Below are 27,588 nucleotides of genomic sequence, written 5' to 3'. Positions count from 1 at the left end.
TGATGGCCGTAACGTATATTCTTCAAAAACACGTTTTGGCAGACAGTTTTCTGAATCCGAGCTGTCGGCGAGCCCCTCTTGGCGTCTGGGAACGGGGAAATCAGTCTCGCCGCTGCCCGCAGCCCGCGGGCAGGGCCCAGGGGCCGCGCAGCCCCGGCAGCTGCTGCAAGGGCACAGCCGGGCACCGGCTCCCGCCTGCGGGAAACTCGCCCGTTCGTGCACGTTTACAACCGTAACGCTTTTATGAACGTACGTGTGTACGCAGATGGCCCAAGGTGCTAGTCAAAAACTTTGTGTGTTTTTTTCCTTCTCTTTAAGTATAGAATCATAGAATCATAGAATCGTTAGGGCTGGAAGGGACCTTCAAAGGTCATCTAGTCCAACCCCCCTGCAAGGAACAGGGATATCTCCAACTAGATCAGGTTGTTCAGGGCCTCATCCAACCGGGCCTTGAACGTCTCCAGGGATGGAGCATCCACCACCTCTCTGGGCAACCTGTTCCAGTGTTCTACAACTCTCACGGTAAAAAATTTTTTCCTAATATCCAACCTGAATCTACCTCCCTCTATTTTAAAACCATTACCCCTTGTCCTATCACAACAGGCCCTCCTGAACAGCCTCTCCCCATCTTTCTTGTAGGCCCCCTTGAGGTACTGGAAGACCGCTATAAGGTCACCCCGGAGCCTCCTCTTCTCCAGGCTGAACAGCCCCAACTCTCTCAGCCTGTCCTCGTAGGAAAGGTGCTCCAGCCCTCTTATCATCTTCGTGGCCCTCCTCTGGACCCTCTCCAACTGGTCCATGTCCTTCTTATGTTGGGGACTCCAGAACTGGACGCAATACTCCAAGTGAGGTCTCACGAGGGCAGAGTAGAGGGGGAGAATCACCTCCCTCGACCTGCTGGCCACGTTCCTTTTGATGAAGCCCAGGACGCGGTTGGCCTTCTGGGCTGCAAGAGCCCACATTTTATTATGGAAATAATCCCATGGAAACTCCAAGACAGTCATCAGAACAAGGCAGTTTTCTCATCTGCTTCCTGGAGAGGATCTTTGCCTGCCACGTTCTTCTCCCTTTGAAAAGGAATGCCACCTCTTCCCTGCACTCTGCTGAGGGTTGTGATGAAACTCCCATGGATCCTGGTTGCTACTAATGTGACCATTTCCGGTTGTAGACAGAGAGGACCCTAATGGGACAGCCAGTGAAAGCCTAGCAGCACAAACATGACTCTTTATTTAGATCCTCGGTCCCCTTTATCGTGAAGTGTACCTGCTAATATGTACGCACAGCTATATGTATCTCCAGCAATGAAGGTTGCACTGCCTCTCTGGGCCTTGTTTTCAGTGTTTGGCTCTCAACAGAAAGGATTTTTTTTTTCTCTAATTGCAAATTTCCCTGCTGCAACTTACACATCTTGACATGAATCCACTTAAACATCACTGACAAAACCAACAACACTTGTATACATTTGTATACTTTCACAAATAAGTATACAAATACTGCAAGTGTAATAACTTAGTGGTAAAAAGTGAGTTTATTTTAGAAGTAAAAATAGCATTATAGTTACTAAGAAAATCCTAAGAAGGTTACAAACAACACACATTTTTTCTAGCTAGCATTTTGTTTTTATATAAAAATATTTCCAAAAGCTTTTATAATAAACAATCTACGATCAGTCCTTAATCACACTATACATAGTTAAAGTTTCACTGATTATTAATTTGAAATTACAGCTGAGGTCCAGAGCAAACCATCTCAAGGCGTCCACTTTGTAGCTGGGAAACACGTTGGAGGATGTCTGGTTCGAGCCTGCGAGGTAAGCTTTTGTCTGAGCCGTCTGACTTCTGCCATCAGTTCCCGCTCTTGGCGTGCCAGTTCTCGTCTTCTGTCTAAAGACACTTTAATACAAGAAACTCAGACTTAATATCGCAACTAATGGTTTTCCATTAATGCTGCGAATACTTATTGGAAAACAGTTATCTCTGGCATAGAAATAATGGTTTTCCATTAATGCTGTGAATGCTTATTGGAAAACAGGTATCTCTGGCATAGAAATGCTTTGTCTAATTAGTACCACTGTATGCGAGACAGCCCTAACACCTGTAAAAGCAAGTTCTTTGAAAGAGGTGCCTGTGTTTTGTTACAAAAAGGTCAGATGCTGATGGATTGCTATAGCAGGTCTATAGATTATGGCAGGTCTATAGATATATGTTTCTCATTGCGTTCAGAGTTTCGTGCGTAGGATGCATGTGATTTTAAAATGTGCTTTCACTGGCCATAACAGCTAGGACAGTCCAGAGGAAATGATTACAGACTAATTCCTGACTATAACTCTGAGTATGATTTCGATGAAAGATAGTTCTGTATCTTCTCAGCACCCCTAAGACATACATAACTATGAGGACAGAAAAAGCTTGGGCAAAAACATCAGGTCGGAATGAGATTAAACTAGTCTGAGGTTTAATATGACTATTCTCATAATATGACAACTTCAGGCACTTCCTACCTGTGCTGTCTCTGGTAGTGAAGACGTTTTTTTCAGGTGTGAAATATAATACAACAATAAACTGCTTTACTATCCACTAAACACCCACACAACTAATAATGACTCAATCGCACAATGAGGTGTTCCAGTAATGCTTCTAAAATTAAACATGAAAGAAAGGAGGGTCTTAACTTAGAAACTTACTGTGAGATGATGACTCTGATGCAGACAAATCATTCAGACAGATGTTTCCAGACCTTGGCACCTGCTGGAGTTCTACCTCTCCCTCTATACAGCCGGCCTTTAAATCACGCAGTCTCTCTGTGGGAAATGGAGAGAAGGATTCTTTGTAAACTAAAAGTGTTTAAATTTCTAGTGAATTTTTCTAGCTTGAGGTGAAACAGTTTTTCTCCAAGGAGCAAAACTGGAACACTCACTCACTCACTCCAGCTAATGGCAAGTACAATTTGCTCAGAATTAGAAGTCAGTGTTTCTACTCTATGGGTCAAAGCTATGCATCATTTAAGAAATTACAGCTCCACATGTGCTGTTTCTTCCTATATAATTAATCTTCTGACAAATGGGCCACTAAGATCATGTGGAATATGGCTACTCATACTTGCAGTTTTAGAAGGAGACACCCATTTTAGTAATTTGCAATTGCAAATTACTCCAAATTAAAAACATTAGGTAAATAAGGGCAAAGTCTGAAAAAGTTCGCCCAAAGCAATACTAATCACCTGATCTTAATACTAATCAGTAATCTGGTGTGAGCCTTGCAGAGACGGGGGAATAGGAGAAATAACTGCAAAAACACACAAATGCAGCATTTGAGAAGGGTGTACTGGCCAATTCTGGAAGCGCATCAGTGCATTTTTCCTGTGAACAAACATTTGGCAAAAAGTTACTTGTCGGTAATGAGTTTGCTGTTCTTTATGTTATTTGACAGATAATTTTTAAGGGATGCGATTTTATGATCAGCTTAAGCTGATGTAAGCCTGTGCTCCTACCAACGACACCATTTATATTGCTGCATCTGACAGATACCAAACTGAGGTTCCTTTCCAAGTCTGGCCTGATATAGTGGTTTCATGAAAGAATACTGCCAAAAAGTACTTACATAAAGGAGTTAAACGTAAGTTTATCCCTAATATTGGACACTTTGTATTCAGTTATTGAGTCCTTCATGCTAATATCCATGTCGACATCCACTCAGAACTGCATTATCTGTATGCTCACCAAAACAGCCATCTTTTCTTTGCAGCCTTTCAGCCACTTTTAATGTGTCATTCATTTTGTCTTCCAAAAACTGCTTCCTCTGCTCATCTGCAGCAGCAGCAGCCTTCTGCTCGTCCTCCAGTTGAGCTTTTTTCTGTATAACTTCTTCCCGCTGTGCAACAGAGATATTTAATGTGTCTTCAACAGATGTGTTGCAAGGAAAGAGCAACAAGTAAAAACATCTGGATGATTACAGACTACACTTCATCTTTAAATAAAAATCTATGTTATTAAACTGAATTAAAGTTCCTTTTTTGAAAAAATTTCTCCTTCAAACACCTAGAGAAAGGTAAAAGTCTTGGGTTAGAGGAAAAAAATTAGAGGAACTTACAGAATTAAGAATATGCTTTCTTAAGCCTAAAATATGCTAGTTTCCTCTAGTGCTTCCAGAAACTTCCAATCAAAACAGGAAAGGAGATTCCTGACAAAATATTTCTTCAGCGTTATTCAGTTTTATGCTCTATCATGTTATGGGCAAAAGACAGTTACATTTGTGCCAGTTCCACTTGAAAAAAGAAGTAGCACAAATACCTTTTTTCCTTCTGCTTCCCTCATGGCCTTCAGCAGTTCAGCTTCTTTCACCCTGTTGTCATGTAGGAGCTTGGCGATCTCTTCGTAACGCTTCTCGCGGTCCTCATCATCACGCCTCAGTTTATGCAACGCTCGCAACCTCCAGTTGGTGTCAATGTGTTTCTGCTCCGCTCTGGCTAAATTTTCTTCAGCCACCTGATAAAACATCGTTCTTACCAGGAACCCACGTACTCTATTTGAAGCACACAGCCTTACATACAGATAAGGTAAGATGCACTGGTCTCCAGTTATCACTGTTGGGTGTCTCTGCTGGGAGACTGCACCTGCAGTGCCACTGCTCCATTCATTACAGCAGGCTGTCTCATCTCTCAGGGCTTTCTTCTGCTTCTTCTTCATTTTATTCTTTCCCTTACTGAAGGTCTTTTTTTTATTTTTAAATCTTTTGGAAAGAGGCATCAACCTTCTCCATGATTTGGGGGATTTTGCTTTCCTAGCATGGATTTAATATGATTTACAGGTGCAATTAACATAAGATTGATACCTGGATGCCAATACTTCCACCCACATCCATCTGCTTCCAGAAATTGAAGGCTGTTTACAAAAATTCAGACCCATATGTTTACTTCTAGACAAAATATAAATGCAGATGCCAAGCATATGGGCAGTGGGTTAGCTGCAACTATTTTTCCAACTGTGCAGTTACAAGTTCTGAGCTTGAAAATCTGAACAATTCCTAATGTCAAGCTGTACACGTTCATTAATGTGATCTAGAAGACAGCTTCTACAGCTCCATTTCCTGCCAAGTACTGCCAACTGAAAGTTCCTTCGAGGCTTACTTTGTTTTATTATGGTTACAAATAAAACATGTTCCTTAACAGGAGGATGACTTATTCTGAAAAGCAGTTTTGAGACTTATATGCCTTCTAAGTTCTGAGAAGTAAAGAAAAGTTAATATTCATGGCTGGCCCAGAGAATTTCAGTATTATATAGCTGTTTGGACACTTCAGTCAGATTTTTGAAAACCTCAAAACTTCAAACATACCGTCATAATCTATTAATATAGGTATCTAGAAATTAGATTTCTTTAGAAAATATTTTCATATTAACTTGAACTAGTTAATTGCAATTAAAATACTATTAACTAGTACTACTTGTACTAGCTAGCATACTAACTACCCAAAATACATGTTACGATCCAATCATCTTACTATCTGAGCTTTCTGTTCTTCTTCTTCATCTATTTCCATCAATCTCTGAACAAGATGATCTTCCAGATCCACCTTTCTTTGATGGGCATCCACCACTTCTTTCATTTCCTTTGTAACTGCCTCTTGATCTTTGATTAGATGCTGCCAAACAAAGAAACAGAAATTATTGTTGCTAGGTTACTAACTCACATTTGTAATTCTGTCTCTTTAACATTTATTAAAATTTTATTAAACTAATATTTGAATATATCCAGACATGTCATCCCACTACATATCATAACCGTTCAAGAAAGTGATAGTCCCTGCTGTTTTATGCACTTGGAATTACACTAAGCCCAAGTCATCACAGTGGTCTCGCAGGTTGATACTGATGTAATTCCATTCCTTGGATTACAGTGGAACATAAAAGCAGAATTCCAACTTCAGTGAATTAGATTCATTATGAAAACATTACACACATTTATGGCACGTTTTAGCCAGAACCTCGAAATGTTTCACAAATATAAATCACGTTTCATGGTACAGGGACTTATAATAAACACATCTGCAGCTTGAATGCAGAGATGATTTGCCAAAGTAGTATGAATCAGCAGTGGACCTAGAACTAGAATTTTAATTCTCACCTCCTTTTCTTCACATATCAGGGCACGTTTAGACAGTTTTCTGGAGAAGACATAACCCCTTCCCAGGCCTGCGGGAATCTATTGAGCTGTGTCAGCAGGGTACTGAAGCAAAGTTAACGTACACAACCTTCCGAGCTTGGATATAGCCCCTCACTGATGGCAGTAAAACAGTCAGTGCAGGGCATGGGCAGGGAGAGGGAGAGCCTGTCTACAGAGTCTCTTGTGGGCAGGCATATATTCTCAGTTAGTTAAATAATTGCTACCTTTCTAGCCTAAAGAGGATGATCACTGTAGAATTAGTTCCTTTAAACAGCTGACTTCACATGTGCTGGAACACAAACGACCTTAGCCTAGTTTGCGTTATGTAGCCACAGTGCAGCTGGCTGCGTATTTAATAAATAAATGCTCAAAGAAATTTAGCCCAGTTATGCTCAGCATGGGTTATACAAAGTCTATGGCCAAAAGCTTTAAAAAGCCAAATATAAGGAGACACATGCTCCAAAATAAGGGTTAGCAATCTGGATGTCCACTTCTGCTTGCATTCCATCAGATCTGCAGGTATGCAAGATGGGCACATGTAGCTGTGACTGCTAAACACTTAACTTACTATTTCTAACCAAAACAGACATTACTAAAGCCTTCCATTGGCAGCCTTGATTTCAGTCATTAATTATTTATAATAATTAACTCATATATAGCTTTAAAAAGTATTATTGATTAAAACCCTTTATTACTGAATAGTGATCTTTCTGAATTATACGTCAGTCATTTGAGAAAGAAACTGCACATTCCCCATGAACCATCCGTTCCTTTTTGCTTACTGATGATGACAATTAGACCTTTTTTCACCAACTACATCGATGTGCTATACTGTTCTCTTCAGAAAATTTAGATATATTTGGATACCACAGATGAAAGGTGCCATGGTTTAACCCAGTCAGCAACTAGATGCCACGCAGCTGCTCGCCCACCCTCTCCCACCCTTGGGGAATGGGGAAGAGAATTAAAGGGGAAAAGGGAAGGAGTCTTGTGGATTAAGATAAGAACAATTCAATAATTGAAATTAAAATAAAAGCAATAATGATAAAAATAATAAGAAAGTTGACAATAATATATGATAATATATAAGATGATAATACTATATACAAACAAGTGATGCACATTTTAATTGCTCAATGCCTGCTGACCAACACCCATCCCATCCTGGCAAGTGATCCCAAAGCACAGAAGCCCTGAAACCACAATTCCAGAAGAGCAAGAGCCCTGAAAAGAGAGATCCGAAAAGAGAGCAAGAGACAGACAGGACCTGAGAATCCAAACTTCCTGGCCAACCCTCATCTATGTACTGGGCATGAGGTTGCATGATATGGAATATTCCATTGGCCAATTTGGGGTTCAATCCTAAATCTAAACTCAAATCATAAACTAGGAGTTGTAGACCCTTCATCCCAGCCATGCTCCCCCCAGCCTGATGTGCTCCTGCACACTGGCAAAACACGGGAAGCTGGAAAGTCCTTGATGTCTCAGCATCAACTATAAACATCAGGGCGCTATCAACATTCTTCACATAACAAATCCCATACTAAATCCAAAACCCAGCACTATTCTAGCTACTAAACAGAAACCTAACTCTGTCCCAGCTGAAACCAGGAAAAAAAGGTGGCAGTTTCTGGGATGAGGAACATATTGTTATAGCCTTATTTCTTATTTACATGTTCCTCACTTCTCTCAACCAGCTGAGCACACAGCTAAACCCTGTAGCAACCAAATGATACCTCTGCACAGGAGAAAAATAAAATGGGGAGCATATGGCTATTTTCTCCCAAAACACAGATAACAGTGAGTTCTGCTAATGCTTTTATCAACAGAGGGTTTATTCTAAAAAACGTTTCAGAGAGGAAAAAAAAGGGCCTCCTTCTTCCTCACAAAGTCTGGTTGAATGAACACAACCAATCTGAGAACTGCAAAGGCAGAACATCTGTACAGTTCCCTAATAATTACCTGTTCAAAAAGCCGTCTTTGTGATTCCAGTTCCATTCGTCGTACTTCTACATCTTGTACAGTAGCAGCTGTTTCCTGCTCTCTCATGGATGCCTTGAGGTGAAGAGAAAACACATGAACATGCAGAAAAGGAGAAATTCTTCTCCCGTAAAAAAACATTATCAAGAAGCACGTCCAAAACCCCAAACCACACCCTACTTCTAAATTCTAGTTAACTTTCTGTCATACCATATCAAAAGTACAGGGTAAGGTAGAGAAGAGGCACAGGGATAGTTTTGCATCCAGCCAAACACGTTAGGGAAATGTCAGGCTTGATCCAGACTAATAACCTGCCAGATGCAGCTCCAAACTGAATGAGGAGTCTCTGAACCCAGCACACTGGAGGACAGTCCACAGACAGGGAAGTGGCCACTTCGCACCTGGCAGAACCTGTGCTGAGCTGGAGCTAACGCATCTTACAGGGCACTGACTGTGGAAACACACACACAGCTGCAGCGTGCTCTGCAAAGCATGGTGCTGAGGCACGAAGAACGGCCCTGCAAAGACTCAACTTGTGCCCACGAGGTTCAAAAGCTTCCATTCTCAGCATCTGCACGCCATGGTGCTGGAGCGAGTAAAACGGGAGCAGAGCCAGGCCTGGCCAGAGGCTGCTCCAGAGCCTCTCAATCAACAGCAGAGTTAATTTGCAATCTTGACACACAGCCCACAGACATCTGAGAATTCACTAGTCCTTTAAGGAGTTCATTACATTTTTCAATACTGCCAATATACAGATGAATCTGGCTTTGCTGAGGAATTCTGCCAGTTAAAGCAAGCCAGTGGAACACCGTAAGTGCCAAATAAAACTGTTAAATTATGCATTTCCCACTTAAAGCAGTCCATCTCATGCTAAATAGACCTCTGGGCTCACGAATCACAGTATATCAACTGAAATTTTAGTTTTGCATTCTTTCCTTGTTTATTTTCACTAATAAACCTTCAAGAAAAGAATTGCTTGAGCAATACTCAGCCTTTCTCGCAATTTCGTCATCAAGACGTTTCAGTTCCATTTGACGCTGATCTTGCTGGTATTTCAGAAAACGCCCTCTTGAAGCATCTAGAAACTGTAGTTCCTTTACTTTCAATTCTCTTTTCACAGCAGCTAGTCTTCAAAGCCAAAGCAAACAGAAACAAGGGAACTTTATATAAGAGCACAACTTGCACTGCATTTAGTTACTACAAGTTAAATCTCTAACTTAAAACGCTTATGATAGTTGCTTTCATTCTTGTAAATTGTCCAGTTTTCATTTACAAGACAAAATTAAATTCATAGACACACAGACATCCTCTATTGGCCATGTCCCCAGTTAAGCTTTGAAGTCCTGTGTTCTGTTTCTGTTCTACTTTAATAAGCGCTCGTTTACTATTGCAATGATCCAGAATTGGAAATTATTCCTTAGAATAATTGCCAGTGTCCTGGTACCTCTTTTTGCACAAAATCAGTCCTAAATTTATTTAGAAAATATCAAACTCTTTCAAGGAACAAAACCACAAACTCAAGAATTAGTTTGCAAAGAAAGACTCACTGCCCTCTTTAAAAAAAAAACAAAACACAACGAACAAGTTACTCTGTAGGTTACAGAGGTTTAAGAGAAGTGCCTGTAGATGTAGCGCTTAGGGACACAGTTTAGTGGTGGACAAGGTAGTGTTAAGTTAACAGCTGGACTCGATGATCTTAAGGGTCTTTTCTAACCTAAATGATTCTAAGATTGCTTGTAGTTGATCTAAAAAAATACGGAGATGCTGAAGTTCTCTTAAACCTTCACAACTGCAAAACCTACAAATTAACAGTTCAGCTTCAGTACTATCACAACTCTTTGCTCAGCAACTGATATAAAAAGCAGTCTTTTTTCTAAATCCATGAGCACTACAAGAATGTGTACAGTCACTGATACTACAAGTGACTCTTGTATTTGCAGTGCGAGTCTGCCCACAGTGCAAGCCTGAAATCTTAGTGTGCAAACACGCAGCAAGTAACCGCTTAAGAGCATTCACAATCCGAAGAGACCAGACAAAAGGTTGGGAGTTGAGACAAAAAAATGAGTGACTTGGCCTCTAACCTGCTGTATTCCCGCAGGCAAGGCGGTAATACAATCCAGATTCCTTCATTCCCACACCAAAATCTGATCCACCAGACCGCACTCTTTTCCCACATTACAATTCATACAAATTAATGGCTGTTTCTCCTTTACTCATGGTTAAGAAGGTAACAGCAGGACACAGAAGCCAGGCCCCTAATGCTTCTTATATTATAATACCTCTGCCTCTGTTCTGCCAGCTTCTCTTCTTCTTCCAGTAGCATTTTTCGCCTCTGTTCTTCAGCTTCTCGAAGTAATTCCTGCTTTCGATACCAGGCTTCATCTTCTGCTTTCTGTTCCAGTACTTTAGCTTCTAATTCATGCATTAATTGTCTAAATGGAAAGAGAGGACGTTAATAATTCAAGCCAAGTATGAAGAAATTACTTGATTACTTAGAAATTGATGACTGTACTAGCAAAGACCTGCCGAAATGCAATGTCATGAAAGAGTATGGCATCCCCTTTAAGTACTGATAAAGTACATGAACAAGAGTTACGATCCTGACTGCTCCAGCCAACAGGGCATTTCACAGGAGTGCAGATACTTTCTTCCTCGTATTCTTAAAAAAAAGTAGATTCTAAAGGTGCCTTGGCACTGACTTCAATAGCGAGCTGAGAACTCCTGGCTCCTCACCAAGTTGGACACTACAAGGTCAACAGAGGTTTAGGCTCTAACGTAACAACCTTTCAAGTCTGAAGACTTGAGGCCAAATATTTTCTGTGAATTAACAAACATTTTTTGTTTAAGATAAAGCTACCAATTTAACTTAAAAATGTGTCAAACCAAGTAAACTCTTAACCTTTAGCAGCTATTCAAAGTCATTTTCCTGAATTTTCTTAATTGTCTCTCTTCTCGAGCATTCAAATTACTGCAGAAAAAGGCAATTGTGTCCATCTGTACCTCCCAGTCTTATACTGTCTTCAACTTTTCCATTAATACCTTTCTCGTAAGTATTCGATTTCATCCTGTCTGATCCTCTCCCATTCCTGAGTTTGATAATCCACAATGAACTTGGGATATTTATTAAATACAGGGTATTGTCCTTTTGTAAGTGGTATGAAGTCATCAAGCATACGTTGTGGATGGATATCTACTGGTGTAGCCTCCATAAGATGATAAGCTTCCTTAATCACAACGTTAATGTCCAGGTTGTTACGATGATGAAAGAAATACTGTAAGAGACATGCTGCCATTTACATTCTACAAAAGATTAATAAAGTTTTTACTATACCTATTTGGGAATAATTAGATAAGTTAGAAAGATCTATATTCCAAAAGTTGATTTTAAATGGGATTATTAAGTTAGCCCTACCGATCATTAAAATATCACCAGCCCAAATGACTTGGACCAAACCTCTTCAAGTTGTAGAAGTATGCTCTGGTTCTTTTCCTTCTTTTCAAATGGCAGTTGCATAAGGGACCTAGAAAGCTAGGTGTGAATTTAGAGTGTCCACCCCCCCGCACAGACACTCCTACCACTGGGTAAACCTCCCTCAACTTTTGATGTTCAAACACGAAGCTTGGAAGCTCCTCTTCTTGCAGGACCATTCTTCCAGTTAAACAGCTTATTTATCAAGAAAATCTTTAAATTGGTTATTATTAAACATAGCAATAATGTTGTCTGTCTGATGTCTGTCAAACTGACTGCTCGCAAGCACATTTTCAAGGTGGAACCTTTTGTTTGCATTCAGAGATGTTTTTACATGAAAAAACCTCCTCCTCCCATGTAAGGCTAAACATAAGGAAATATTTTCATTTAGCTTCAGAGAATGTCAAAAAATACTGCCTAATTTTGCAAATCTGAAAGCAAAATAATGAAACAACATGACAGAATGACTGTGTCTTGTCTCCACAGACATAAGCCCATATTAGATCCCCAAAAAAGAAGCAGAATTATTTTGTGGTTTATGAACTATTGACATTTACAAAATGCCTTCTAGTGGCATTAGAAAGCTTATGAAAGCTTTTAAAGATCTTGTTGCATGAAACTGCAGGAAATTGCTCAATATTTTACTCATTTATTGTATATTTGTCAGGTAATAGATGATGTTGTTCAGAAACATGTAATAATATATTAATGTGGAAATGAAACATCTCCTTCTAACCTCGATAACAGCAGATACGATGTTTTGTATGGCTCTGTATGTACACTTTCATATGACTGACTTAAATATGAAGATGTTTACCTCAAAATCTGCTGCTTGATTACAGTGAAGCAAGGGAGCTCTGGAACATATAATATAGGCAACAACAACCATTAGAAAGTACGAAGGATGGTTGGAGAAGATATTGTCAAAGACTTTCAGCCATTCTTCTCTTGTTAGAACCTCAGAGAATAGTGTTTCTAGAAGAGGCCAAGCATAAACCTACATTATTTGGGAAAATTAAGAAAATAATCCATTAGTGCAATTTTACCATTCCTTTTAAAGAAATACTATAAAATTTTCTTGCCTTATGCCAAGAATCTATTGATTTATGAAAGAAACAGGAACTAAACTACAATATTTTAAAACAAGTTTTATCACCCACTATAAACATTCAAAATTGGTGATTATAAATAAATTTCTTATTTCACTGGATGTCTAAATCTTCTGTTTAGATTTGTGAAGCTAAAATCATCCCTAATGATAAATAGGGATTACAAAATTAAATCATCACACCTATGTCTACTTTAAAAAAAAAAAAAAGCACATTTATCATTTGATGAGTAGATTTCAAGCAATGTGGGCTTGAAAGCAAAGGACTTTTAAGAACTATATAGTAGCATGTATATGAGATTTATGATCATGGAAAAGAAAAAGCTGCAAGAAAGCAATGATATATTCTTTACACTCCTCTATCATTCACTGTTATTTAATGAAAACTCCCTCAAGAAAGAATTATGTCAAAATAGAAGACTAATACACTATCCTTCACTGCAGTACATTTTATATACAAAAGTTGGCTAGAATATTACCTGGGAATTCACACTGTATTTTATTAAATGCTGAAGTAGTTCTTTGTCATGATGTGCCAAAATGTTTTCCATCATACTGAGGACATTAACTGGAGGATTGGGAAAGTACTCAAACCAGTGCTGACAAAAATTAACTGAAAGAGAATAAAAAGCCCAACACAATCCACTGTAATCCAGAGTGATCGACTCTTGACAACCTTAAGGTTTGGTTACAAAGGCTATGAATTTAAGAGGTAGTTTTAGGCAGCAAAGATATTCCCATCTCGCCTCCTTCCTAGCGTTTATCCCTAAAACGTTCCCACAGTACACGGCTCCTCCAGCTGCACTGGCATGAGTGTTTGTGTCAGTAAACAAACCAGACCAAGGAACTAACCTGGCTCAAAAAAAAAAAAAAAAAAAAAAGTCTGTGAGCTGTGGTTGGAGGCAGATGGAAATACTTAAACTGGTATTTCTGTCTCATGGAACTACAGCCTGGATCAAGTAATTTTTAACATACTAAGAACAATTTCCATAAACTTGGATACTTATTCACCAACAGCATGTGTTTGCAAAGTGGGTATGTATGCTTGGCAGCACGTATCTTCTGTAGACTTAGCAGCAGCTGTAACAACTAATTTAAGTGTAAAGCACTTCAATTTAGAATGTTTCTTCAGAAGACAGCCATAGCCAGCTTTCAGCCAAACGTCTAGTTTTGAGTTACCACATGCTTAGGACAACTAAACACAGTAAAACTTTAAGAGATCATTCTCTTTGGACTGGGAGTGGGTGAGGGGGTGGGGTGGGTGGATGTGACTACTTTTCCCATGTTTCAGAGATTTTAGTTATTATAATTATGTTAAATACATTTGGTTTTGCTGACTAGACTTTGTGAATACTGTCAAACTGCTAACTTTTTGCTAGAAACGCTGCAAAAGGAAGTCTAATATCTTGTTTTATTTACAAGCAGGTTTTTGTTTTAAGCATATAGTTGCTACATATTAATTCCTGGCAACACCTTTAGAAGAGAGCCTGGTGACCTCTCAGGAAATATCTCACTCATTTCATCAGGAAAAGCTCTTTTACATGGGAAAGCTTAAACATGTTGCAGCCTATTTGAGTTTTTAAAATCATTGCTTACCTACTACTGTAGCAACAACTTCAAAGCAGATCAGCTGGTTGTTCTGGAATAATTTTACAAATGGGAATGCTAGCAAAGGAATATAAGGTGTCTCAGCAAAGATAGCAGACCAGTGAGCTAGAGCTGATAAGGTCCTATAAGCAAAGGCAAACAAAAGTATAGAAAACAATAATCCAAAGCCAAACAAAAAGATAATATGCTTTTTAGAACCACAACATAGAAAGATTGTAAACTTCAAGACAGATACAGGATTATAAGAGTTATAAAAACCAAAATTGCATGAGGGCACTACTATTTCATTTTAGAATTTTCCTTACAGCCGATTCCAGCTATTGGATACATTTCAGATCACTATATGAAAATAAAAATGTAAAATATTTGAATAAATATAAATATATATTTTACCTCTGTAAAACTCTCAGCAGTTTCCTGCTTTTGATGGGATATTCTTTTTGAAAATTCACAAATGCACTGTGAGTGCCCTTATCCATTAGGCTACTGAATGCTAAGTGGTTTTCAGGAAGTTGTAATAAGGAACGCCAAATAAACATCCTGCAATTAAAATGCAGACTTAGTCAAGCAACTTCTCTTTCACAGGCCAGTGAACACAAGCAATTTTCTTTTGTGCAAGCATGAACATGCACACAAATGTACCTGTACTTCGCTGGATATTCTCCAAATCCTTTCAATAAGGTCTGCAGACGTTTCTTGTTTAATTCACCTGACAATTCATTCTACAAAATAGGAGAACAATAATAAATGTAATGATTTCTCTTTCATAATCTCTTTCCTTGCACTCTAATTGATGGTAATAGCCAAATATTGAAGTTGCTAACACAATACTAAAAAAAAATAAAAATAGTGTACTGATATCTGTTACATAATCCTAGGTATTTCAACAAAAAAAAAGATAATTCAAAAGATGATTCATCTTCTACTGAACTCAAAGAACAGCCGTCACTGATTTCAGTCAGAAGCAAATCGGGCCCTAACTGACTAAATTATATATAATTAAATTATGGATATAGCCAAACGATGAAGAATATTGACATAAGGAGTAGATCATATTGTGAGGAATGTTACAGGAGGAGATACAGATGCAGGTATAGGTATAGGTATAGGTATGTGTATATAGATATGTGTATATATTTATGTATGAGACTATATACATATATGAGATGCAAGATAAAGACAGAGAAGATGGCACAGTGATGATAAAAGGGAAATAAATCTAACAGTAATGTATTTTCTAAATAATTAATAAAACCCAAAATGGCTTCTAGGCAGACATTTTAGAAGTGCCAATTTGCTAGCAAGGAGGCAGATCGGATCTAGCAATATCCAAATGTGTCACAAGTTGCCTCAACAACTTCAGAGGTACCCCAAGCTGACTGGAGGCAGCTCTAGCTGTGTCACAAATTACAGGAGTATGGGCTAAACAGAGAGAGGAAGTGATACTAAAACTCCCTTAATCCCCTCTCTGCACAAACATCCATGCGAATCCAGGGCTTGAACTTATTCTTTAAAGTAAGTGGCTAAATACTTTTTTTGCAATGAAATTTAAATGCTGCAGATGGAGAAGAAAATATTTGCAACTTTTTCCTACCTCTTTATTTTCAAGTGATGTGGTCACTTGTGGTTTTAGCGATCTGGTTGGAATTTTGTTTCCTTTAGATTTCCAAGGCCGCTCTGAGCTTCCTGAAGTCACTCTCATTGTCAGTTTATTTGCCTCTGACATGCACTTGGACCAATCTTCTGCTACTTTGAACATGGGTGGTGGAGGCTAATATTAAGTAAAAATAACTTGATTAACGTCTTGTAAGACATTAAATAACACTATAATTTGATGTTTTCTCTACTTTACATGTGATAATTTTGAGCTTGATGGCTATAGATACACATTTATACCATAAATAAATATATATGAACTGTATACTCCTGAATAAGTATGCCAGTGAATAAAACTGCTGTAGGAAACTAGAAAGACTGTAGGAAGGTTTATGTAGCTTCCAAACCAACTCAAACATCATGTTATTTACTTGTTTAGCAAACATTAAAATATAATTGAGATAGTATAAATGTGTATCATGTACTGTTCAGGTTACTTTGGTTGTTTCTCAATGTTACTACAATATTTTGCACTTCTATAGCACCAGTTAAAAAGAATACAAAAGACCTTTACAAACTTTAATTAGTCTTCAGTGTCAGGGAGGTACTAATTCAATGCTGTAGATTGGGAAAGCAAGTAACAAAGTGGATATCCCAGTTCATGTCAAACCGGCAGCAAAACTGCAAATGGAATGCATGCGTGACATCTTTACACATCCTTCCTCAGCTCCAGCTCCCGTCATTATCCGAAGCTCGTTTACTTCAAAGACATAGTGATTAAAGATATATAATTCTGGATTTAGAAACCTGACTCCCATTAATAAATTACTTTAATAAAATAAGAACTGGTATTTAGAATGTTTGTTATTTAGGAAGGATTAGGAGTCTGTATTGTGCCATAATGATGGATGCTGGTATCCAATAACACAGTAGGAAGAACAAAATCACAGTAACAAAAACACCATTCATGCCCGCAGTTTGAGAGAGGATCATATTTCCGATAGGAAACGGAGCAGAAGCAGCACAATTATGCCATTTCCATCTCTCCTAAAATGTCATTACAAAGAGTAATTGGTTCATATGAACAGCTGTAGAAAGAAATATCATCTCCCCCTCCTCCCAACACCAGAAACACAATGATGTCTGTAATTTTAAAACATCATATTACCTGACAGGCTGGAGTAACTACAAAGGGAACTCTGTAAACCATTTTTTTCTTTATTTGTAGTGTTAAATATGGCATTCCAACACGTCTGCAAACTACTGCTGATAGAAGAGTTATGTAGACAAGTATCAACTTTAATGGATTTACTGCTGTTGTAAGAAATGTAAAACACTCTACCTTATTTACTTCTTGAGTCAAAGCTTGGACACTGTACAAATTAAGGCTACCATTTTCCATTACTGATGCAATATACCGTCCATTGGGGCTAATTGCTGCTGTACTAATTCCCTCTTCATGACTCCCAATGTCAAAAAGAAGTTTGCATGTTTCTATATTGATAAATCTCATAATATTATCTTGACTTAACACTCCAAGGACCTAGAAGTTAAAAGGATTCATCAATTAATATTGTCAATGTAAACCAAAGAGGAATACCCACTTCAGCAATGACATTCCATTAAGCTAAAAGAGCAATGGGGCGAACATTTAGCACAGTAACTTTCCTTTTGTATGGTATGGGCCCATATCCCCAGCATCTCCCAAAAGCCCTCAAAGTATACGTGTTAAATCAACTAACCAAATACTCCAGCCCTAAGCTTTGCAAAAAAACTGACCTGATTGGAGCCCCCATCAAAACTGTCCGGGAGGAATTCCAGATGACAGACAGCTCGTACTTTTGCAGGCATCTGGATTACTCTTATCAACTGCTTTGATTCTAAACACCATAAGTGAAGATGATTTGATTTTCCACCAGCTACAAGAATCCGTCCATCTCTGGATCACAGATGAGGTAAAGTTTCCATCAGAATACTATAATTTAAGTTAGTGTTAGCTAAAAAAAGAGATCATACATTTCCTTCTATGCCTTCAAACCACTTTTGAATCTGCCATTATTCCTGTCATGCTCTCCTGAAAGAACAAAATAGCTCCTAAACAATAAAATTTACATTTTAAAGGATAGTTTAAACCTTATTTTAGTGGTCATTAAAAAATCAACTTACTTTATTTCAACTGCTATGGGACTGTAATAAAAACTGCTATTGATCCTTGCTGAAAGTATCAATCACAGCAGATTTCAAAAGCTCATCATAGTATATAGCTCAAAACTTCCGTAAAACATTACAAACAAGGAAAGAAAATCTGTTTTAAAACTAAAGTTTTTGTAGTCTGCCTTTAGAATGTTTAAAATAGCAACTTACCTGGTAACTGCAAAGACCTTATAAAGTAATTCAGAACCTTCTACAGGAGTCGGCAACCGGTATTTACAGTGAAGAGTATCAAATTCCCATGCAAAAACAGAGCTATCTTTGAAACAGCTGAGGATAGTGTTACTCAATGGAAGAAAGAAAACCTAGAAGAATAAGGAAAAGAAAAAAAAAAACGGAGCATGTTGTCAAGGCAGTACCCTTTAAATTAGACCAAAGTGCATGGCAAAATGAAATACAGCAAGAAACCATAACAGCATGGCTACTACCATAATCGTGTAATGCAGTTGCAATGCAAGGCTTAATCCCACTGGGAGCGGGTCCCTGTCCCCTGTCACAGCCTAGGCAGGCCCACTCTCCCGTGCACTGGTTCAGAACTTGTACCTTTTGCTAAGCCAGTTTAACTCACCAAAATAACACAAATGTTTGTGTTACTTTTATGATTGCTAAACTGTCTTGTGGAGGTTTCTGATGAGTTCGCAGAGAGGACGTAATATAAACGGTGGGAACATGAACACAGGAGCAGGGAGGGATGGGAGACACGAGCCAGAACTGCTCACTGAGCAACTGCTCGTCGCATCTTCTACAAACTAGCTTCAGCGTTCACATAATACCAAGAGCCTGCAAACGCACTCTATGAAGCATTCATCTTTAGACTTGAACTCCTTAGTTTTATGTACATCTATCAACAGTAAAAAATACTGTAGAAAGTTTAGCAATGTATTCTCCAACTATAAAATGCAGATTTTACTGTGAGGATGAATGAAGATAAAACCAAAAAGCTTGTAAATATATTTTTTCCATTATTCTGAACATGTTTATTGCTTATGCGTAATCTGTTTCGATAAGAAAAGAGAACTGAATCATTTACATTTTCGGATGTCATCAGATACATTCTTGCTTAATGGCAAATTATTGGTTTAGATCAGAGGTTCTATTTTGGCAGCAGCACATGCAGCTTCAGCAAATTCCCTGTACCTGTAATTTGAAGGTTACATTGAAAACGTCTTCTGGTATCTGAACACGGAGGGACTACCTGAGGTACTCACTGGCTGAGATTAACAGCCAGTGCTACGAAGGTCTCTTGGGGCCTTGAAAATCTGTAAATCTGGATACGTGGGATGAGATTCATCTTGCTGAATGTTAGTGACTGAAAGTTGGATGTTCAGGCCAAATAGTGAGCAAAAGTTTCCTGTGGGGAAAGAGTCACCTCACCTACCAGGGTCACTTATCCTCAGACAGACTGAGCTGCCTGTCCTCCTTCAGGGACTCTGAGAAGACTAGACAGAGACCAGATGCCTATCATGCAGATGGATGAAGTTTAAATTTTGGTACACTGGAGTACTGAACAGCTCCTCATTTTCTGCTTTGCCCTAGAAGAATACTGCAAGATGGGCACACAGAGCTGTTGAATAAGCAGTGATGCTTTGAAAACAGTCATAGATGTCTTCTCTTAGTTCTTCTTTCTCATTTTTTTTTTGGTCATCTGCTATTCTTACAGTGTGCAGCTCAGTCTCTGTCTTTTTAAATTAGCTTTGCCCCATATTAACTTAACAGAAGGCGCATGCTGGAGTGAAACTGGACTTAAGTGGAGGCACCAAAAAGTACACTGCAGAGATTGGTGTGACACTACTACACTGGCTCAGATAGCAATCAAGAATCCAACTTTGGACAGTGACTGTCAGGGCCATGGTCTAACAATAAATCTGATCTTTAATAAAGCACTGTTCTGTATGTCTTAAATTGCGGCCTGGGAGTAAGTATCGTTATCTCTACTCTAAAGACAGGAAAATGAAATCCAGATAAATTGGATTATTTGCATAACATCCTATCAGAAATGGTAGAGCCAAGCAAAAAAGTGCAGGCTCTTGATTCCCAAACAGTGATTTATTCATTCAATCATAGTCACTATCATTTGGATTTAAAAGTTGCTTCCATACTGTAACATCCTGACAATACCAAATTCCAAGAGTCATTTATCAGTAAGAAGCCCCTATACACAGCCTACACAAACAAAGATACTGAGCAGTAGAAATATCTTGTCCACTAAAGAAATGCAGCCATCTTTGGAGGAAAGACATAATTATTTTAGCAACGTGCACTATACAACAGTTTTAATAAAACAAACAAACAAAAATTTATGTGTGATCTTCCACAGTAATTGCGAGGTGACTATTTCCAGCTGACAAAATTTCTGCCTGACCTAGAACACAGTGAAGGCACTGAAATGACTAGCCTTGCTCTCTGCAAAATCAGCATGGTTTTCTAGTGACCAGCCTGATGAGAACTTCGGTTTGAAGTGGTGTTTGTATGACTGTTCACTGCAGGGCAGCACGTGTGTAAGCAATGCTCAGGTACTGCGTCAGTACTTTCTGTAGTACTTATGCCAAAGTGTGACATTTGGTGGCGCAGGCAGACCTGTTTAAAGCAGTGTAACACTAAGGAAGACCTATTTAACCACTCCCTGACACAGACGTGCCATCCTTCTCCTCCCCCATGTTGTTCCAGTATAAGTGTCTGTGCAAAAAACCAAAGCAAAGAAACCACTACGCTGAAAAGCAGCAATTTCTTTTTGCTGAGTTACTTTTCAGCTTTGTTTGTTCCCACATTCAGTGCTGAGTGTGCACAGAAAGAAAAGCAGCTTTGGCATAAGCAGCTGATTGGGGTAGGTGGTGGTGACTGTTTGAAGTTACCATTATGACACCAAAATCGTTTTTTTAACAACACCCTTAAATCTCAGTATCACTCAGGCTGGAACCAATCTCTGGAGGTCCTCTGAGCCCACCTCTAGGTCAAAGCAGGGTCAATCTAGAAGACAGCTCCAACTTCCAGGTTAAATTCGGTTAGTCAAGGTCATATCCACTCGGTGGATAAGGAATTGGCTGGATGGTTGCACTCAAAGAGTTGTGGTCAAAGGTTCAATGTCCAAGTGGAGGCCAGTGACGAGTGGTGTTCCTCAGGGGTCAGTACTTGGACCAGTGCTATTTAACATCTTTGTTGGAGACATGGACAGTGGGATCGAGTGCACCCTCAGCAAGTTTGCAGATGACACCAAGTTGTGTGGTGTTGTGGACACGCTGGAGGGAAGGGATGCCATCCAGAGGGACCTTGACAGGCTGGAGAGGTGGGCCTGTGAGAACCTCATGAAGTTCAACACGGCCAAGTGCAAGGTCCTGCACGTGGGTCGGGGCAATCCCAAGCACAAGTACAGGCTGGGCGGAGAATGGATCGAGAGCAGCCCTGAGGAAAAGGACTTGGAAGTGCTGGTGGATGAGAAACTCAACATGAGCCAGCAATGTGCACTGGCAGCCCAGAAAGCCAACCGTATCCGGGGCTGTATCAAAAGGAGAGTGGCCAGCAGGTCGAGGGAGGTGATTCTGCCCCTCTACTCTGCTCTCGTGAGACCCCACCTGGAATACTGTGTTCAGCTCTGGAATCCCCAACACAAGAAGGACATGGAGCTACTGGAGCAGGTCCAGAGGAGGGCCACAAAGATGATCTGAGGGCTGGAACACCTCTGCTAAGAAGCCAGGCTGAGAGAGTTGGGGCTGTTCAGTCTGGAGAAGAGAAGGCTCTGGAGTGATCTTATAGCAGCCTTCCAGTACTTAAAGGGGGCCTACAGGAAAGCTGGAGAGAGACTTTTTACAAGGGCGTGTAGTGATAGGACAAGGGGCAATGGCTTTAAACTGAACAAGGGTAGATTTCCATTAGATCTAAGGAAGAAATTTTTCACTCAGAGGGTGATGAAGCAGGGAACAGTGGAACAGGTTGCCCAGAGAAGTTGTAGGTGCCCCATCCCTGGAAGTGTTCAAGGCCAGGTTGGATGAGGCTTTGGACAACCTGGTGTAGTGAAGGGTTTCCCTGCCCATGGCAGGGGGGCTGGAACTAGATGATCTTTGAGGTCCCTTTCAACTCTAACCATTCTATGATTCTATATCCAACCAAGTTTTGAGTATGTCTAAAGATGGAGGTTTCCAGCAGATCTCTGCAGCTATTGAGTCATGATTTCAGTGGTCTGGATGATGTGATATGACAGTTAAGGAGATATGCCCAAAGAACACAGAAAAGATTCAGTTGTATTTTAAAAAATATTTTCAAGTACTGCGATTTTAACATGCGGAGTTACTCCTACTGAGGTATGCTTGTTCATGCTTTAGCAATTGCTCTTTACTCACCTTCTGTATACCCACAGACTGACGAACATTCAGCTTTCTTTTTCTTTGAAAGGTGTCCAAGTCCCACAATTGTGCTGTATCAGTGGACGTAGTGATGGCATACCTGCCCGAGCCATGGACAGAGATGGAAGACACTGAAGAATCATGTCCCCTCATCCAACTAACTAGCTCCTTGGTTTCTGTAACAGTTGATGAAAAAAATGAAAAGGATACGAAAGCCATTCAAAGTGAAACAACTACTACTTTACTCTTTATTTCTGACACTATGGCTGTGAAAGAGACTTTTAAGCATACCTCATACACGACCACTTACCATCACAGCACAACAAACAAGAAACAAAGGTATCAGTCTTCATGTAGCTATTATACCTTAAAGAAACATAACCATCTCTTGATCTTCAAGTAACTGATTTCATAAGTTATTCTTAGGTCTATACAGAAAGTAAACTTGCACAGACTTGTTTAATTTACCCTAAGAATCAACCTTAAAAAGTCATGAATGCTGTGATCAGGTAAATTCAGCATGCCTTGCAGGCAGATTATCCGATGTGAACACCTGCAGTAATCTCTAGAAGTTGAGACTGAATGTTCTAGTTAGAATTCTCCACTTGTTTTGACTTGTCAACAATATGTATGAATGATTATGCAGCTATTTACAGGTGCAAGCAAGAAAGGTTTAATGACAACGGGTTATGACAATAGAAAGGCACAGTCAGAAAGCAACACCTCATTAATTCTTTTAGAGTCCAAAGCATTTTTATGCTGTGTACTGCATACTACGGAAATGAATGATTCCTCTGACCACACCGTCTCCCACTTGTGACTGCATGACCACTAATCTTCCCTCAGCAACCAAACTGTATTTGTGGCAATTACACTATTTACGGTGGGTAGTTTGCCTGACAGCCCACTGGGTGGTTCCAGCTGACCTACTGCTGTGGCATCAAAGATGGGAAACGGGTATAAATCAGCTCATAAAGCCTAACAGTCAAACCTTCTGTGGTGCTGACAGACAATTAAGTGCTCAAAGCTATTGTCACCTGGGAGGATGACATGGGATTACAGAGTATGGCTTCTAAAGGAGATGGTGCCCACCAACTATTATCTAATACACCTCTAAGGATAGTTCACAACATTTATACTTTAAAACATTCTTCAGTATGACTTGGTATCTGGAAACAGAACCATGTAAACATGCAGGACTCTGTGGAATAATTAAGATTTCTCTAAGTGCATCTAAAATCTAAGTTTGGTCTTACTGTGGCTGAAAGGAGGAGAAAAAGCACAGAGGATTTCAGTCTTTAAATCTGACTCTTCCTCTATTTTGGGAAACTGTGTTATATTAGAATCTTCACTGATAATATCAGACTCGAACCCTCAAATTGCAGATGAGTGATTCCTATGGCTTTTAAAAAAGATTTAAATCCAGATAATGTGAGATGCTACAACTGCACTTTCTGATAGGTTAAGATTGATTTATGAAGCATGAATTGTCAAGGCCTTTCATTATTTAAACTTCTAATCAAGACAGACACACAGCTGGCCTGTGAAGTTAATTTTAGATACCGCCTTTGAACAAGGATACAGATCTATTTGCATACGCAAAAGTACTGTCAGTTCTTTTAGTGTATATTGTCACTTCGTTCAAATATTTTACTGTAAATACAGTTAATAGCTGGTTCAGTTGTAAACTAACACACTGTCAACTGATATTGGTTTGATTTTACATATAGCACTTCATACTAAGCAAACATACAGAAATGCTTTAGAACAGGTAACATATATAATTGTGATCCTGTGCTAGACTTCAGTTAAACAGACGCCTGCATGACTCAGTGGGAACAAGAAACTTTGACAAAGCAAAGGGTTCATTTACCCACAGGACTATAACCCACATGGCCCCAAACTGTGGGTTGTTTTTTTTTTTTGGGAAGAACACATGGCATGAAATACATAATAAGATTTCCATCAAAGAATGATTCTATGATTCTATGTACAAAAAAAATGAGATTGAAACTCAAATTATATGGGTTTTTTTAACCACCCAGACAGCAAGCCTTTAAATTTCTTTACCTGTATCAAAGCACTTAATGGAATAATCTGCCAAAGCCACCAGGAACTCTGTCTTTCTGTGAAGATTAAATGCCAAAGCAGTGCAAGCCTGCATTGTCCGCTGAACAAGGTTGAACCTATTTGAAAATACATGTTCTCATTGTGTTGGGAAACTTTGGTTCATAATGTCAAGTGAAGTAACAACTTAATCGGTTTCAATGTATTTCACTGAAAGAAAAACATAACTCAAAAGGGAGCAAAGAAATAACATCTGAATTTAAAATAATATCTAAATAAAAATATTAAAACTTGGTAGTCTAAAATTGGAAAGACTGATTAATATATTTCTGCACATGACAATACCAGGTCTAGTTTATTGTAACTCATGGTTCTATGAATTGATCGGTACTGTTTGAGGAATAACCTTGTGGTAGTATTTAATCACTGAAGTTCTATGAAATTTCTGTTTGTTCAGTTTAGAGTTACAAACTGCTGATCTTTTGGAGCAGCTAAACTAATAAAATAATATTTAGAGAGCCTACAGGGGCTTGCAGTTTCAGCTCTGAGAAAACCACTATTTCCACATTCATGGAAAAGTGAGGGTTAAAACCAGGCCTGTGGCACGATGTCTAGGCAAGTTCCATCCAGACCCTTGAATGTTACAGATGTCAAGACAATTAAAATGCCTTGACAGAAATACTCTTACCTGTTTCCATTCAAGTCAAAAACATATATATTGCCTTGGTGGTCTCCAGCAAGTAGAGAATCTCCGGAACTGTCAAAAGCCACATTCAGAAAACGTATTGTCTTTGAGTGATATCCTTTGACACTATGAATTATGTTTACTATAACTCTGTGAAGAAAGCAAGCAAAACAACCATGCTTAGAACTGTTTTATTATCACATATTTCTCCAAGACCTAGGATTAAAATGTTTCTACCTTATGGTTTTACAATCTAATAATTCATAGTGTTCTATGAAAAATCTTCTTCCATGAAAAATACATATTTCTAATATAAAAAACATACTAAACAAAGGAATTAATTCACTATGTTGGAAGGTAGTTAGGAGACATGTAAAGTGTATGGGGGAATCCACCATTCATGATCTTTTTATGTGGCTCCTAGTTATCTGATTTTCAGTTATATTATTAATGAATAACACTAACATATATGCTGATGTATCATCTACCAACGTATCTGAAAGCACAATTCAGCACTCACAAATTAACCTGGCTCTTCATTATCACTTTAAGAAACACACTAGAAAACAAAAAAGCTAAGAATTATTGTAAGAAACCACTCGGATTAGATGTTGGGGGTAAATCGGTTTTAATATCACTTCTTTCCAGAGTCTTCAAAAGCATGAAGCAAGCCATTTTTATCATTATTCATCTGAGATATCACAGAACAGAATTTGCCATTTTTTTTTACATTCTATCCTTGTATCATGCTGTTAACATAAAATGGAGTCAGATGCAGAACCGAAGCCCATGTGCAGAATAACCCGTAAGAGGAAAGTTTTTTCCAGGAAGTGGCACATTAAGATTTGGGAGATCTGCTACTCCTCAATTTCTACGATAACGCTGAGCCAGCCCATTATTTTCTGTCATCAATTGGATGTAAATGCAGAGTCAACCCAAACGTCTAAAACTGTACAGGATATTGGGAGGCTACTTGAAGACTGTGAGGCACTCGCAGCAGTCTGTGACCATGGCTACAGAAGATGCTGGTATCTGTTTGAGACACCATTTGCCAAGAGAGTAGAACATGCAAGCCAGCACTTGCATGCAGCTGTTGGCCTATGTTACAGAGTGTGAGCGAACGCTGGAAGAAGGAAGGGTCACGCATCCATGGTAGAGACCAAACTAACTGTACCTCATTCTGTTAAGCCTTTTCTTTTCCGCAATAAAAGGGAAGGGCCACAAAAACGAAATTTGAAAGATGTTAGGCTAATTTAAATTATCATTATAATTTAGTGATGTTAGCATCTTTAATGTCATAAAAACCCCCACAAGCAAAGTACGACTTCTGATTCTACAGAAGCGTACTTATCGGCGTAGTTACAGCGTCTCCCCGGACTGCCTCAGTGTCCCTCTCTGCCTTTCGAAAGTTCCTTTGCCACTAAACCAACCCAGGAGTTCATGGAGCTGCATCCAGATTTCCCCGGTCAAACACCACACAGGTACCCCAGAGCAGCATTCCTACTGCTGCTCCTCAGCTTGGGCCACACGGTATTTTCGGAGTATTCCACATTTTAACTAAACTCTGGGAATTGACTCATGGTATTTCGTTCAGTAAAATTAAACCCCAAAAACTAAATTGGGATAACCGTCCAGCCAAGTTGTGAGCATCTCTGAGCACGGAGGTTTCCAAGCCTCCTCAGGGTCCCGCTCCACCTTCAACGGGAACATTATTCCTCGTTATCTAACCGGGAAGGGCCGGGCTGTACCTCCCTCCTGCAGAGGCTCCAGGCGGCACTGCCCCCTCCGCCCCCTCCCCTTGGGCTGCCCCTGGGCCTGCCCACTCCCTCGGCCCCTTCGCGGCGCAGGGCCGGCGACGGCCGCCGAGCCCCGGCTGCCAACTGAGGCGGCAGCGCTGCGCGGGGCCGACCCCGCCCCGCCGCCGCCGCCGCCCCCCAACCCGCGGCGACCGTTACCCGCGCCGCGCCGCCGGGCCGGGCTTGCGGTGCCAAATGGGGCCCTGATGGCGGCCGCCCAGGTCGCAGCTCTCCATCCTCCGCCCAGCGCCGCCGCCGCTCCCGCGCTCGCCGCCCGCCCTCGGGGCAGCTCCACCGGCCGCCGCGGCGGGGGGCGCCGCGCGCGCGGTACGGCCCGGGCCCGCTCCCGCTCCGCCAATGGAAGCAGGAGGAAGGAGGAGCAAGGAGGGAAGAGGGAAGCAGGAGGCAGGAGGGGGGAAGAAGGAGTCGGGCACCCCCCCCGTGATATCGGCCTGCCGGGGAATGGAACCGCCCCGCCCGGGGGCCCCGTGGCTGCCGGGAGTTGTAGTTTTCCTGGTGAGAGTCACGCGATCGGGCCGCGCTGGAACCGGGAAGAGAAGCGTGGTCAGCTCG

General features: G+C 40.1%; 1 protein-coding gene across 3 annotated transcripts; it reads right to left on the bottom strand.

The window, feature by feature from the left end:
- Positions 1 to 1,567: 1,567 nt before the first annotated feature.
- TBC1D31 (TBC1 domain family member 31) lies at positions 1,568 to 27,251 on the bottom strand. 3 transcript variants are annotated; one of them, XM_086608804.1, is made up of 22 exons: positions 27,175 to 27,251; positions 25,223 to 25,369; positions 24,538 to 24,653; positions 22,465 to 22,643; positions 18,284 to 18,435; positions 17,699 to 17,858; positions 17,262 to 17,462; positions 15,918 to 16,094; positions 14,966 to 15,045; positions 14,717 to 14,863; positions 14,312 to 14,445; positions 13,195 to 13,328; positions 12,425 to 12,604; positions 11,178 to 11,410; positions 10,418 to 10,570; positions 9,131 to 9,266; positions 8,121 to 8,213; positions 5,497 to 5,637; positions 4,289 to 4,483; positions 3,699 to 3,869; positions 2,684 to 2,798; positions 1,568 to 1,892 (listed from the first exon to the last, which is right to left on the bottom strand). In XM_086608804.1, the coding sequence occupies exons 1-22, from the start codon at positions 27,249 to 27,251 to the stop codon at positions 1,750 to 1,752; spliced, it is 3,264 nt and encodes a 1,087-aa protein (XP_086464930.1). In that variant the 3' UTR covers positions 1,568 to 1,749. The 3 variants fall into 3 exon arrangements, with proteins under 3 accessions (XP_086464930.1, XP_086464929.1, XP_086464931.1); XM_086608803.1 differs by having other exon boundaries at positions 2,684 to 2,800; positions 3,719 to 3,869; XM_086608805.1 differs by lacking the exons at positions 17,262 to 17,462; positions 25,223 to 25,369; positions 27,175 to 27,251 and having other exon boundaries at positions 2,684 to 2,800; positions 3,719 to 3,869; positions 24,538 to 24,646.
- Between the last annotated feature and the right edge of the window lie 337 nt (positions 27,252 to 27,588).

This window comes from Tauraco erythrolophus, chromosome 3 (assembly GCF_009769465.1).
Source record: "Tauraco erythrolophus isolate bTauEry1 chromosome 3, bTauEry1.pri, whole genome shotgun sequence".
Lineage (NCBI taxonomy): Eukaryota > Metazoa > Chordata > Aves > Musophagiformes > Musophagidae > Tauraco > Tauraco erythrolophus.
Note: the sequence above shows the minus strand (reverse complement) of the source record. Positions and strands in the feature narration are given on the sequence as shown.

Bases quoted from the DNA above. Each gene is read 5' to 3' on its own strand.
- TBC1D31 (XM_086608804.1), bottom strand. From the start codon at position 27,251: ATGGAGAGCTGCGACCTGGGCGGCCGCCATCAGGGCCCCATTTGGCAC. The intron at 25,370-27,174 runs GTAACGGTCGCC...CTTTCTTCACAG, and splicing joins GGCCCGGCGGCGCGGCGCGG to AGTTATAGTAAACATAATTC. The intron at 24,654-25,222 runs GTAAGAGTATTT...ATTTTCAAATAG, and splicing joins TTTGACTTGAATGGAAACAG to GTTCAACCTTGTTCAGCGGA.